Raw genomic sequence first — 15,019 nt, forward strand, 5'->3', positions numbered from 1 at the left:
CTTACTTTAGCTCCTCAAGGCTTAATTAATTCCTATACTCCTTGGCCCTGAAGCCAAGTGGAACAATGCTCAAGGCTATAAATTTGGCTCAGCATGCCCAGAAGGGCCTAAAATGCTGGCTAGTCCAAATATGATACCAATTCTTAAATCCCTGTTTTATATCTAGCATCTGCTTGCACACCTCCAATTATGGGAAGCTTTATTCATCCCCATAGAAGACATAATACAATGAACTTTGGACTAGGAATGAGGAGAGTTGGGTTTGAGTCCCAGATCTGCCACTAACTTGCTGTGTGATTTTTGTCAAGTCCCTTCACATTTATGGGCCTATTTCTTTATCAGTAAAATGGTAGTGGAGGAATCTCTTTGTTTTAGTTTATGTTGGTTTCATTGCTTTAACAAATGGCCCTCAAAAATTCAGTGACAAGAAGTTTGTTTCTTTTTAAAATTTTTTATTTAAAAAATTTTTAATGTTTATTTATTTTTGAGACAGAAAGAGAGAAAGAGCATGAGTGTGGGAGGGGCAGAGAGCGAGGGAAACACAGAATCTGAATCAGGCTCCAGGCTCTGAGCTATCAGCACAGAGCCTGATGCAGGGCTCAAACTCATGGACCATTAGATCATGACCTGAGCCTAAGTCAGACACTTAACCAACTGAGCCACCCAGACACCCCTGTTTATTTCCTATGCAATATTCATGGAAGGGGTTACAGATTAGAGAGAGAATTTTGCTCCATGTAATTATCTAGGGACCCAGACAGAACTGATGGCAGTTCTTCCAGTCTTAATACATGGCTTGCAAGATGACTTTGCAGTTGTAGCTCACAGGAAAGCAGAAATATCATGGGAGTTTTTTTATGGTCCAGGCCTGGAAGTTCTGTGTATCACTTTTATCCATACTGTATTGGTCAGAATTCAGTCATATGGTCATACCAAAGTGTTTGACCAAAGTGGTGGAGAAATGGAGTGCAGCCATATGGTGGCTAGCTAGAAGGTCCCACCATAGACTTGATCTCTAAAGGCCCTCTGCCCCAGCTCTGAAACTCTGGGTATGTTTATTAACTAGACTCCTGGTTCCCACATTGCCCTGCTACAAGTGCTTTGAAAATCACCTAACTTCTCTGACCATTAGGGACTAGAAAGATGGCAATGAGGCCAATGCAATGACCCCTGTGAAAGGTCAGAGAAGAACTGAGATACCAGCTGCACCACCAGGTACCACATTAAGTTAAGTTGTCTTTGTGCTTCTTTTCTCTGCAGCCTGGGTAGGAGCCCTCTCAATGGGCATGATCTTCTTCTGTTCTCCCATTGTGAGTATATTCACTGATCGTTTGGGCTGCCGAATCACAGCAACTGCAGGGGCTGCTGTCGCTTTCATAGGCCTCCATACCAGCTCCTTCACAAGGTAAGGCTAGGAGTTGCTGGCCATTTGCCCAAGGCTGAAGGTTGGCTTCTTTCTGGGCTTCAACTAGGGATACTCATTGAACAATCCTCTGTGGTCCTTTCCATGTAGAGTTCTCAAGACTCTGCTCCTGAGAATCATTGTACAATGGGATTCATCTAGGTAGGTTCTCCAGGACACATTGATATATAATATCCCCAAAAGAGGACCCAAGAGTTCCAAAGTGGTAGGTGGAGCCTAAGCTTGAGAGTTCATGAAACTGGGCCTAAGTCCACTTTGGGCCACTAAATGGCTATGGAACAATATATTAGTACCATTCCCCTATCTGGGCCTCAGTTTCTATATCTGTAACATGAGGGAGTTAGACCAGATGGTCTTTTCAGGTCTCTTCCAGCTCTGCCATTCTATTCCCCCTTCCATGTGCCACACAACGCATGACCTCACTTGCCTTCCTGGAAATGAGCTTCTGGAGTGAATCCATGTGAAACACCTACCATTACAGGATTCCTGAGGGAATCTTATATTGAAAAAGAAGTCAGCTGAGCCCAAGGCTGTTTAGCATTTCTGGCTCCTTTCCAGGTATTTTTGGCTGCCAATTTATGGATAATTTGGGAAAGAAAAAAAAATCATGTCTTGGGCATAAGAAAGGATGTTTAGCAGAATCTCCCACTGGGGTATAGACCTAGCACCCAGCTACCCAGCTAGGCCTAGGCTAACCTCAAACTCCAGTGCAGTTGGTCCTACTGGCAAAACTTGGTAGTATCAGGCAAGAAGCAGGCTATAAGTTAATGTTCTGGTTTCTTTCTGCCAATCCTGCAGGATCATGTCTGCAGGCGAGGGGAGAAGTAAAAACCCTCCACCATGGCCTGAGGAATATGGAATTCCTAAAGAAGTCTGTTGGCTTTCAGCCAAAGATGCTTTGGAAGTTATTATACCTCCTACTTCCAATCTGCCTGGGCTGGTATATGAAAATGCTGGCATGGAGACATGGGTAACTTGTCAGAGACTTGTTTTCTGAGCTTGGCTCACCAGAGAAGGTTATGCTCTCTAGGCCTAAGGTTCCACTCAGAGTGGAGAATGATAATTGTGTTCTGCCACAACTGGGCCCTCTGAGGGGGATCCAGCTTTCCTTATGACTTGAGCATTTCTGGCTACTCAGCCTACCCTCCAGCAGAGCTTGTATATGACCTACAATGATTTCTTGGCTTCATCCCATCTAATTGGGACAGAGGAGGGGAAAACCATGTTCTGCTTGGAATGTGCTCAGCCCTCCTATGGCAGCAGCTCCAAGCCCTTTCAGGATCCCTCTGGTGGTTGGCCTCATTTGCCCTCAGTAAGCTGGTGCCTGGCCCCTTGAGGGAAGGAGCTAGGCCTCAGAAGTGGCTCCAGTCTCGGAACTACACAGCAGAGGTCTGTTTTTTAAGGTTGAGCTGAGCAAAGTATAAACAAATTAGCAACATACGGATCCCACTTCTCTTCAAATACACGTGAGCTCGGTTATAGGAGGGGAAAGAGCTTAGATGTATTTTTTTCTGGCATTCTTCTTTAGGCACATTGGAGTAGGCATTCTATTTTCCAGCCCCTAAGCCCTTCCCCACCCCCTTTGCCTTTTCTGTAAGAACATCTTTAGAGCCAAGAATCTTTCTGAATGGCTTCATGTCTGTTGGGAAAGTGGTTCTGCTTGTGACTAGAGCTCCAAGTCATCCCTCCTGTTGTCTGAATTCGGGCTCTGAGTTCCATTGGATGACATGAGGTGGGACAGAGTGCAGACAGGGCTGGAGATGCCTTGTCAAGCCTATTCAGGGGCTTCCTTCCTTCCTTGAGGCCCAGCTAGAAACAGATCCATCAGATAGCACTCTGAACCAAATCCCATGTTTTGCCCCCACTTGCCCTCTCCTTGAAGGTCTACTTTAGACCTTCCTAACTCCTCTACCTTACACAAGGTCCCCAGACCAAGCCAATCCCAAAAAATCTGACAGAAGAGGAGCAGTTAGTTTAGCTATGTATTCCAAGTGGAGGCAACACTTTTGAAACCGAAGCTTTTGCTCATATCCAGTGAATGTAAGCAGATTAGAAGCAACCTTGCCATTTGTAATGACATGGTTGGAACTAGAGAATACTATGCTAAGTGAAATAAGTCAGTCAGAGAAAGACAAATACCATATGATTTCACCCATATGTGGAATTTAAGAAACAAACAAACAAAAAAAACATGAGCAAAGGTGGGAAAAAAAGAGGGAGAGAGGCAAACCAAGAAACAGACTCTAAACTACAGAGACCAAATTGATGGTTACTAGAGGAGAAGTTGTTCAGGGGATCAGTTAAATAGGTGATGATTAAGGAATGCACTTGTTGTTATGAGCATTGGGTGTTATATGGAAGTGTTGAATCACTATATTGTACACCCAAAACTAATATTATACTGTTAACTGGAATTTAAATAAAAACTTAAAAACAAAGAAAAGCAATGGTGATGCAGTTGTCTTACAACTGTTGAGTGTTAATACATCATCTCTGCAGCATAGACCTAGTGCTTTAGTATAAGGACTGGGTCCATCTACGGGGACCAACCGTTTGACCATAGAGAGTATTAGTTAATTAAGCGGTCAGATAAGATCTGTTGTAAAATATGTGGAGTCTTCAAAAAGAAAACAAAATTCTTCATTAGGTTGTGCGAATATTGTCTAAGGGCAGATGGCTGGCCAAGGTAACCTTCCCATGGCCTTTACTCTTTTGAAACTTTGCCTTCTGTTACAGAGGCTTATGGCCACAGCAGAACATAAGAGTTTTAAGCCAGAACCTATCTTACTTGGCCAGGCCCACAACTTCTTTGAGGCTCCACTTCCCATCAAGCAACTAGGCTACTCTGAGAGGCTAATCTATATCATGTCCAGCAACAGGAACAAGGCTCTGGAAGTTAAAGGGACTCCTTACTTCAGGATCCCCAGGGAGATCATCTAGGACCTATAGTAAAGGGTCATGGGATATCCAGACCTTGGGCAGGGTTGGAGATAAGGTGTCTCTCAGCCATTTTCTGAAATATTAAGGGCCCCTACCATGGAAAATGGTAGTAGAGTCCCATGGAGGATCTTGACTTTCCAGGATCTTGGCTTCTTGCAGACTTTTGTTACTTGGGATAAAGCTTTGGCTATCAGCTTACCCATGGTGTCTAGGTGAGCAGTAGGTGAAACTGTTCTAAGGCCCTGTCTTACTCCTTATAGTCTCTTATCAAGCCATTGCATAGGTTGATTCTGGCATTCTTTTCAACGATTCTCTCTGATTGGGTACTATGATTCAAACTAGAGTCATACAGACAAAGAGTCAAGTCCAAGTTTCCTGATCCTGTTATGCTACATTGGGTGAATTAGTTCTCTGAGTCTCTGTCTCCCTATCTGCATTAAGTCCTGTTCCTTGTCTTTTCTGAGGGTAAGTGGTAAGTGGGGCTGTGGGTTAAGGGTGGGGGTATGCAGGTCTCAGGAGGGTGAAGGGAAAGGGCAGACAGATTCCTGGTCAGGCTGCTGAGAATAGTTCTTGGTGTTTCTCCCACAGCTCATTAAGCCTGCGTTATTTCACCTATGGGATTCTCTTTGGTTGTGGCTGTTCCTTCGCCTTTCAGCCATCTCTCGTCATCCTCGGCCACTACTTCCAACGCCGCCTGGGTTTGGCCAATGGTGTGGTGTCTGCTGGAAGTAGCATCTTCTCCATATCCTTTCCTCTTCTCATCAAAACACTGGGGGCTAAGATCAAGCTCGCCCAAACCTTCCAGGTGCTGAGTACCTTCATGTTTATTCTTACCCTGCTTTCACTCACCTACCGGCCACTCCTACCCAGTTCTCAGGACACCCCAAACAAGAGAGGTGTCCACACCCTGTGCCAACGCATCCTGGCTCAGCTTAGAAAGTACTTCAACATGCGAGTGTTCCGCCAACGTACCTACCGCATCTGGGCCTTCGGGATTGCTGCTGCTGCCCTTGGCTACTTCGTTCCCTATGTACACCTGGTAAGGAATATTAGGGCGGGCCCACCTTACCTCTAGGAAGCTGCCCTTGGCCTGCCTGAAGTCCAGAGAATAGAGGTGGAGGACACTAGAAGGGCAGAGCTGGGACCTTCGGTAAAAGAGACAAAACAGTGTTTGAAGAGACCCAAAGTGGGAAAGAACACAGACTGAGGGAAGATCTCAATGGGAAATGGGTAGAATTCATAAAGGGAAAGTCCATGCCTGTTTCCCCCTTGATAAATCTAGATAGATTTTTCCCCCTTGATAAATCTAGATAGATTTTCAAGAGAAGATAAGCATCATTGGGATTGAGAAGACTGGCTGAGATGACCCAAGGACAGGGTTTTCTAAGAGTGTGTTCTGTGGAATGCTGGTCTTTGTGGTCAAATGATTTGTTTAGGAAACAACGTATAATCAATCTCTCTAGCTTCGTATTGTCACAATCTTTTAAAGGTACCAAAAAATCAAGCAGTAAAAGAAACCCACTTAGCTTCATTTAACCATTATCCACCCAAATTATACTACCATAGAACTGTTGGTTATAGTCCAGCTATTATCTTCCATAGGTCTTGTGTTTCTTAAAACACATGTCTGGAAATTTTACATGGAAGTTAGTTCTCTCCCCTGGTGACCTGCTGTTGCCCCAGGGTATCAATTCTGGGTCAGGGAACGGGGAGAGTTGGGGGGAGCCCTTGGGTTTTCTTAGTTGTTAAGGCTGTATTCTGTCCTTCAAGCCAGGGCTTGGAGATACCCACTCCCCTTCGCTGTTGCTCAGAAGCCCAGAATCCAAAAAGCCAAGGGATATGAAGCCTTTTAAGCAATTAGAAGTAGCCAGAAAGCTTGTTCTGGATCTAGGGCTACAAAGGAGGGGGTTGAAGGGAAGGGAGCTCTTGCTGTGGTCCAGGAAAGCAAGCAGTAGAGTGTTCTGGATATACCAACAGTTAACCAGTCAGCTCCTTTTCTTCCCCCTGTCCTTGAGGGTCCTGGTGTTATGCTTTTCAGATGAAATATGTGGAAGAGGAATTCTTGGAAATCAAGCAGACCTGGGTGCTCTTGGTGTGTATTGGGGCTACCTCAGGCCTTGGGCGTCTTGTATCGGGCCGTGTCAGTGACTCCATTCCTGGACTTAAGAAGATCTACTTGCAGGTGAGTGTTACCACCTTTCCCTGATCAGAGTGGTGTGTGGAGGAAAAGCCTGCCACAGATGCTAGGTTACCCCCAGCCTTTGGGATAGAATGGTAGGTTGTATCATTACTATGCCCTTGGCGCCAGCTCTGACACAAGCTTGTTGTTCAGCATGGGAAAGTCAATCAAATTCTCCAAGCCTCAGTTTGCTTGGCTTTCAAATGAAGACAGTCATCTTTGTTCTGCCTCCTTCATCAAGATGGAGTAAGTATCCAGTGAGAGCACTGTGTAAATCGAACCTATAAGAACACTTACAAGAAAGTGTTTATTAATAATGGTTCTTCCATCTGAAATAGGAAACCTGAGGCTAGGAGTTAGATGCTGACTCCCATTGAGGACTGATCTCCTTGCTACTCCATACTCTCTTGGAAGGTCTTGGGCATCTATAGTACTCTGTGGCCCAGTGTTTCTCTCCTCTAAGCCAGCAGGACCAAGTCAATCACTTCTTACATTTCCAGAGTTACTTGCACCAAGCATTGGCTCTCAAATATTATCCTCTTGATGGACGCAAAAATAGTGCCAGAAAACACAACCTTACTTCCCCTCTCTGGGCCTCACTTTCCTCATTTGTACAATAAGAATAATTCTTGCCCTTCCTCTCTTACCTTACAGAGGAGGATCAAAAGAAATATAGGTGTAACCAGGATTTGGGAAGTAAAAAGCTGTTATAACCATGCAAGATTTTAATCCTTTGGACAGTAACACAGTGCATCATATTGCGGGCAGTTTCTGTGTGAACTGAGCTCTGGTCTTGCTTGGGACTACTGCTCAAGCTGTCTGTCTTTGTCTACCTGGCAGCACTAATGCCTCTCTGACCCTTGCTCATGCTTTTTGCTCCTGCAGCTTGGTTTACCACAATGTTTTCCACAAATGTGGAACCCTGTGAAGGGACAACATCAGCCCTTCAAAACATGTGGTCACAAATAATCCATTAAGAAGGTGGTTGAGTTCTGACTCTCCTGGAGAAGCCCTAAAAACACTTCCAAAGGGCCCTGACTATTCTCATAGTAGGGATTTCTCTGTCTTCTGACAGCTTCAAGTGTTTTCCTAAATATTCTAAGATGTCTTAGACAAGAATATGATTAAGGATTTCTGTTGTGTTTAACTCTGTGTTAGATTTGCAAAAGCTGGTGAATCTTCTTTGTCAGAGCTGGGGGTGACCTTGTGGTTTATCCAGTCCAACCTCTCATTACACAGAAACTGAGAAAAAGACATACAGACAGTCATGGCAAAGTTGAATTCATATGTAGCACTTTTCTCATATTTCACTTTATACTAAGTGATGGGTGGCAGAGCCATGTTCTAGAGATAAGTAACTTGACCAAAGTCAACTCAAAAGACTGTGATTGAGATAAACCAGTTGTGAAATTTTGAATTCCAGGGCAAATATCAGGAATTGCCTTATCTGGGTGGCTTTTTGTGTAGGAGAATGTATGTCTTTTTCAGCTTCTTCCACATGCCACCCCTGTATGTCTTCCCTGTCAGTATCAGCAGCTCCAAGATGCTAACAGTGCTGGCATTGGGCCAGGACTTTATCTTGAGGAAAAGAGCAGCCCCTGTCTAGCCATATAGCTCATTTCTCATTACAGTCCCTAGGAGAGAAGTAGGGCCCAAGCAGCTTTTGCTGTCTATTGTGTAGAGAAAGTTCCAAGGGAGGTGGAGGCATTAACTAGTCAGAGGCAGAACTAGGCTTAGGACCCAGTGCTTCTGCTGATCACTTCCCCTACCCACCCAACATTCTCTCCCCTTTTCCAGTCTTACTTGACCCAACTTTGCCACTTAGAGTAATATAAAATAATCTTAGAATGTTATAGCTGAAATATATCTTTATCAATTATAGTCCAACTGCCTCATTTTACAAATTGAGGAACTGAGACCTAGAAAGGGAAAGATGAGTCCAAACACATCTTTCTGGCAAGTGTCTCAGGCTAAGAACACAAGACAATGGATAAACTCCTCTTGAGCTGCTCAAGATACTCCATCACAGGAATTTGCCTCCCTTTCTCCCTGGGTCAGATACAGGAGTATAGGCTTGGGAGAGGAAAGGAGTGTACATAACTTCAGGTTCTGAAGAGATACCCACTAGACCCTGTAGTTCCTACTATTGGAAAAGACAGGCACATGTATCTGATATACAAACTTCCCCTTGACAGTCTGCTAGAAAAGAAATGGTGACAGCCTACAGGACAACCTCACTTTGGGCCAATTCTTGAGGTCTGATTCTCAGTTTAAAGAGAGATTTTTAATTTCTGAACTTTTCAAGGCCTCATGGAGGATGTTAAGCAGCAGCTAGATACAATAGGTAGTAACTGGAGATGACAGAAATCAGTTAATGGGATCCTCTGTGTTGTATAACGCTATTAACTCTTAGTTGCCATACCATTATGGCTTGGTTGATAGGTGGATCTGGTTTTATCTTCTAGTTGTGCATGAATCTCCTAGAGGACGAGCTGGAATATCAGGGTTCTTATTCCTAGATTCCACCTAGCTATCCCAAAACAGCCTAGGCAAAAGTTCAAAAAGTTTTCTAGCAAAGAGATTTCCTCACATGGCATGTCCAGGACATTTATTATCCTCTCTGAAAACCAACCAATCAACCTAACAAACCCACTGCCAGTACAACACAAAATCTTTAGGGCTTGAAACAGCCTTTGACCCTCCTATCCCATCCATGTGGTGATTTGGTGATTTACCCTTACTCTGTGGTCACTTACACTTCCTGGGTAAGTTTACCCTCCTGTGTGAAGCATTAGAAAATCCTGGGTCCTGTTAAGGCTTTGGTAAACAGATCAGGTCTTACCCCTGACCCTGCGATGACCTGGCTCTGCTGGCTACAGTGGGTGAGAGGAGGGGGTTTATTTCCCTGCCTGCAGCCCAGGTCTTCAGTCTGGCTCACTGACACAGGTTGCAGATGACCTTAATCAAAAGACCAACTGTGTTTCCAGTTTCTCTTCTCTCTTTTGAGTGGGAAAAACCAGCCTCTGGAAAGGCAGCTTCTTTGTTTTAGAGTCATTTTGCTCAGCCTAAAGAAAGCCCAGTGGCTAGTCAGTGCCCCTGAACTTGTTTCAGCTCCCTAGACCCCCTCCTAGTGTCTTGGTTCTCCTTAAAGTCCCCTTTGTTGTCTTTTCATGGTACCCAACCAAGTCCAGAGGACCCCACAGCCATGCTGAGATGGGTGGTGTGTCTCATGTCCTAAATCATAAGGAACCTGGGTGAACCTCCCAATGGTCTTCTTCATGACAAGGTGTTTTCTAAAAGTGGCCACCCAATAAATGAGCGCTGCGTCCTTTCTTATTTCAGAAAGCTCTGCCTTCCATTCATGCCCCCATCTAATCATCATTCAAGTTATCCTCATTTCCTTCTCTTCCTCTTCTCAGACCTTACTTGGATCTGAGAACACCAGCATGATCTGATCCCAGACCCTAATACCTGGGCAGCCAAACACAAGATCAGAACAACAGCAATTTCTTTTAGCTTAGAGTCCAGTGAAAAGACAACTTCTTAAGGGTGGGGCCATACCCCTTACCTTTTTAAAAAATGTTGATGGAATCACAGTTAAGTAGGGACTGTCTTAAAAACTTCGAATCTTTCAGTGCAGGACTTAGAAAGGGCCTACATAATTAGCTCAACTGCTTTCTCTGCTGACACTCCCTGTCCTAATTTATAGATGGTAGAAATGAAACCCTGAGAAAGGAGATATGATTTGCTATGTGGTCTTGACTGACAAGCACAACATGACCTAAGGTCCTTGCTCCTCCAGGTCATCTCCTTCCTGCTCCTGGGCCTGATGTCCATGATGATTCCCCTGTGCCGGGGCTTTGGGGGCCTCATCGTTGTCTGCCTCTTCCTGGGCCTGTGTGATGGCTTCTTCATCACCATCATGGCCCCCATCGCATTTGAGCTGGTGGGCCCAATGCAGGCCTCACAGGCAATTGGCTACCTCCTTGGCATGATGGCCCTGCCGATGATTGCTGGGCCCCCCATTGCAGGTGAGGCTGATACTACAGGGAGGGCATGAGTGTGGGAGTCCTGTCTTCCCTGGGCCCTAGCAATCCTGAGTACCTCTGCTGTAAGTCCTTTTTTTACTCTTATTCTCTATTTAAGCAGCCTTGTCAAAGTGTATGAAACCTCTTACCTCTATTATTGGAAGAGGTTAACTACAGTATATGTGCATGGATTCATTTTTTGGGAATGGGCTGTTCATGGCTCTCTGTTTCAGTGGGGTTTATTTTAGACAGCCTGGATGATTCCAGGAGGGTAAAGAGAGAAATGGGTTTGGCTTTTTGATCATTCTATTGGTTCAGTGTCTTCTATCTTTCTCTTCATAAGCAAATAATTATTTGCAAGGTAGTTGGGCAGAAAGAGAAGAGAAAGTGGACCCTGGCTTCATTAAGACTTAGAGATGCTCCCCCTCCTTCTCTATTGGCTTCTGAACTAAGCCTGTAGAAGAGACTTTGATTAAAACCAAATCCTAGGACTGGGCCAGTGAGGCTTACTTCTAGCAGGTAGTAGGCAAAGTGTTGGCTTGCTGTCTTTCAGTATTCTCAGTTTCCTTCTCCACTCTCCCAAAAGAGCATTGTTGATACCCCAGGGGACATAGGAAACAAGGAAAACCAATGAAAAGAGAATTCCATTTCTTTTCTTTAGGATTTAATGCAAATATTGATTTGTGGGTTAGCCTTCCTAGGCTATCCAACTGGGCTAACTCAACAAATATCCCTTGAACACCAATTGTGTGCAAGGTGTTGTAAGGGCATGTCATGCTGTGTGACAGTGACAAAAGCTTCCACCCACGCCCTTGTGCAACAGCCATGGGGCTCACTGAAGGAGGGGAGCCTCTACCCAGCCCCCAGTCCCAGAGGTGGATCCCAGAATCCACATCTCTTTCCATTTTGCTTACCATCTAAGCAGCCCAAGGGCCTACTTTCTTTTCCTCAGTAGTGTTTCTGTGATCATCTTTCCTGTGAGGTGCCCCATGTTAGCTTCTGAAGGTAAGCAGGGGAATACTTGCATACCATGCCAAACATATCCATGTTATTAGCAACCTATAGAAACCCAGAGGGGCCAACCATATCTATAACCGGATGAAGGATACACAAACAGCCTTCCCTTAGGGTGAATGGGAACTTCAGAGAAAGGGCACTTAAGAGAAAGAGAAAACAGAAACTTAGCTGAATTGTTCCATAAGAACACTCTAGCCTAAGTTGGGGGTGGAGGGTATATCACTATAAATCAAGACTTGGCCATCTGTGGAACTCTTTTGAACTAGCTTCCCTCCTAACTCCATACCTAGGAGTGACTGGAAGTCAAGCTGTAGCTTCATGAAAGTAAAAAATGGAGAACTTCAAGAGAAGCTTCATTAGCCTCTTTCATAATAAGCATTAACCTCAAGGGCCTGCAACTCCATTACCTCAGAGAGGAGCCACCTGAATTTGTAACAGAGGTTTTATTTTTTTCATTGCGAATGTTTAAATTGAGGGGATCCTGGGTAAAGGTAGTGCAGGCCAAGATCCACTGGATAGGCATTGTGATGGCCCCTAAAAGAGGCAGCACCTTTGGGCAAAAGGGCAAAGCTGAACTTGACTTGTCTCTCTTATTTCAGGCCTCCTCCGCAACTGTTTTGGGGACTACCATGTGGCCTTCTACTTTGCTGGTGTGCCCCCAATCATTGGGGCTATAATCCTCTTCTTCGTCCCTCTGATGCATCAAAGGATGTTCAAGAAAGAGCAAAGGGATTCCAGCAAGGATAAAATGTTGGCCCCTGATGCAGACCCTAATGGGGAGCTGCTGCCTGGCTCCCCCATCCCTGAGGAACCAATCTAATGTGTTTTCCTTGCCATTGTGTGCTTCTCCCCAACCCTTTCCCTTCACTCCACCCTGCTCAGCTTTTACATTTTTGCCATCAGCACACTTGTTCTCAAACATGCACACACAGCAGTTCAGACACCTGGCCATCCCCTTGGAGCCAAAGCTCCTGTTAAACTCATTAACCAAATTCTCCCTGTTAATGCCTTTAAATTTGCCAGGGTCCTTCTCCCAAGAGCTAGAAAAGCTTGGGATCCCCCTGGCCTTTGGAACATCTCCATATACTTTCTAACACCTGGAGATGGTACCTCCTGGCCCCAGATTGCTAGTCACCCACTAAAAGCAACTTCCAAAGGTGCTACTGTGTCCCTCGGAGCCTGGTGGGAAGACCCAAGCCTCTGTGTGCTCAGGATTTCCTTGTCATCTGTCCTTGGAAACCATTGGTAAAGGGGAAGAGAAAGGGCAGAGAGGTAAAATCAGACAATGAGCCTTGCTTAATCTCAGAGCCTCTGAGGGCTGTGGCTTCCCAAGAGCTGTGGGTGACATCACTTTACAAGTGTACAAATAGTTTCCCCATCATACAGTTGGTTAACAGTCCGCTTCTTTCTTCCCTTCTTTTGTTTCCTTTACTGCTTCTTCTCCCTTCTCTTCCCCCTCTATTTCTTTTTATGACTGTCATAGATGCATGGGTGCTTGAAGACAGGAGGGATCTAGAGCTTGTGCCAATCAGCCTCACCTTGGCCCAGCCCACCCCTAACATGTCATTAATTCCACTCATCTCAGGCTGAGCCACATCTTATTTTTAGCTCAAGCTTCTATAATTATAAACTGGACGAGTAGAATATCACATAGGGAAAGGGATTTTAAACACCATGAAGCTCCACTCACTGATTTTTAGAGTTTCCAGGCCAGTGCAGTAACTTGCAGGCACTACCAGCTCCCCATCCTTATATTCATCTGCCGAAATGTGAAGAAATTCCTTTCATTTCAGCATGCAGAGGAGGACTGATGATGGGGGAGGGCATGATTGGGGGAGAGGCAATAGTTATTGACCTGGCAAAGGACCAACTCCTCCATCTCTCATTATTCATGATAGGTTAATATTACCATCTGGGTCAGGGCAGGAAAGGGACTGTTTTAGGGAAAATCCCATTCCCAACCTGGATGCCCCAAGGGTAGAGGCAGCAGCTGCATGTAGTGTTGAACAATTTCTCTTAGGAAGATGGAAGCCTCCTAGCCTTTACCACTGAATGTGTCTCCCATGCTGGGCATTCTGAGCCATTCTGCTTAGCAGGCATTAAAGGTGCCAGGAAAGGTAGCGTCTGGACCATCTTAATCCCTCTGAAATAGGTGCCAGATGTTCCCCTATGCCCAGATTCTGGGCAACACTCTTGCTGAAGAGCATTCCCAGCCAAGCTGTGTCCAAGCTAGCACAACTCACCCCCTTAGGAGCTCAGTTTCTCTCCTTGGTCTCTTTGTGTCTCTTTCTCCCTATTCTGGGCATTTGTCTGTTGTGCTCCTGTTTCTCTAATCTTTCATCACCTTCTTGTCAGGCATCCTTGGCCATTACTAGGAGCTAACAGTGACTTGCCACCCTAAGACAGGGCCATCCCAGGGACAGAAGGATGAGGTTGCCTGTGAGGAGCTCCAAAGAAAACAGTGGTCCCCACCCATAACATTTTCCACTACAAACAGGCAGCTGTGGCATGGTGGGCCTATGATGGCCTCATTCAAGTCCAAAGTCCTGTATGCCCTCCGTTGGTCCTAGTCCAGCTTTTATCAACCCCCCCAAAGGAAAACCCACTGGCTCTTAGACCTGTGGATAGGAAGGGGCCTAATTACTATCCTGTTGGCTCCAAAAGCAGTGGAACAGGGGGAGCTGGGCCCCAGAAGCCTTGTAACTGACCACTGAAAATGTTGGAGCAACAAACCCCTGCTCTCATTCTTCCTGTCCTTCCCCTACCAAGTCACTAAAGGGCAGTTCTGTAGGGCCTCAAGGTGAAGGCCTTGAGGTGAGCATCTTTTGTTGCTCAAGGTGAAGATAGCTCTTAAAAATCAGGTGCCAACTACTTCTCTCCAGATGAAGGAAAGACATTCACAGGTCGCAAATCTGCCCTATCAGTTGTCACATGACATAGTGGGATATCAGTTTATTTCTTCCACATATGTGCATGTACATGTGTGAGCTTGTGTGCTTTTGGAGAGAATGCTGGTTGGTGAAAGCAGCTCAGTATTAATATTTCGGGTAGGATGCAGCCTCTAATGCACCACAGTTAAATCTAGGAAAACGAACAAAATTTGGGAGCTTGAGATCTGGGACATTTAAATCCTCAAAAGGTTTGGAACAAAATAAACATATCTAAAAATCTAGATTTGGTATGTGTGTTGCCTACAAGGGTGAAATACTCAACCTAGTTAACAGCAAGAAGTTTGGCTTCAGAACTGAAATTTCATTTCAAATAAAATTTCTGCCAGGGTCTATACTCTCTGTGAGAGCAGAAATTGGCAAAGGAGCTATATAGGGGGTTTGGAGCTGGGTGGATTCTAATCTAATCTAATCTAATCTATTCAGGATTAGATTTTTAGGAGCTCTAAAGTAGAAAAGCAGTCACTTTACAAAATGAGAACAC

At 45.0% G+C, this 15,019-nt stretch overlaps 1 protein-coding gene across 3 annotated transcripts in view; it reads left to right on the forward strand.

Moving 5' to 3' along the window:
- The window catches only part of SLC16A2 (solute carrier family 16 member 2), a 154,168-nt gene extending 139,433 nt beyond the window's left edge, over positions 1 to 14,735 (forward strand). For 2 of the 3 annotated variants that reach the window (XM_047848217.1, XM_047848216.1), the window contains 5 exons: positions 1,261 to 1,405; positions 4,952 to 5,402; positions 6,402 to 6,545; positions 10,345 to 10,573; positions 12,187 to 14,735. In XM_047848217.1, the coding sequence (XP_047704173.1) occupies positions 1,261 to 1,405; positions 4,952 to 5,402; positions 6,402 to 6,545; positions 10,345 to 10,573; positions 12,187 to 12,407 (1,190 nt within the window). In that variant the 3' untranslated portion in view covers positions 12,408 to 14,735. The remainder of the gene's footprint in view (positions 1 to 1,260; positions 1,406 to 4,951; positions 5,403 to 6,401; positions 6,546 to 10,344; positions 10,574 to 12,186) is intronic. The other variant, XM_047848218.1, reaches the window with a different exon arrangement.
- The last annotated feature ends 284 nt before the right edge of the window (positions 14,736 to 15,019 follow it).

The sequence above is a fragment of the Prionailurus viverrinus genome, unplaced genomic scaffold (assembly GCF_022837055.1).
Source record: "Prionailurus viverrinus isolate Anna unplaced genomic scaffold, UM_Priviv_1.0 scaffold_55, whole genome shotgun sequence".
Classification (NCBI taxonomy): domain Eukaryota; kingdom Metazoa; phylum Chordata; class Mammalia; order Carnivora; family Felidae; genus Prionailurus; species Prionailurus viverrinus.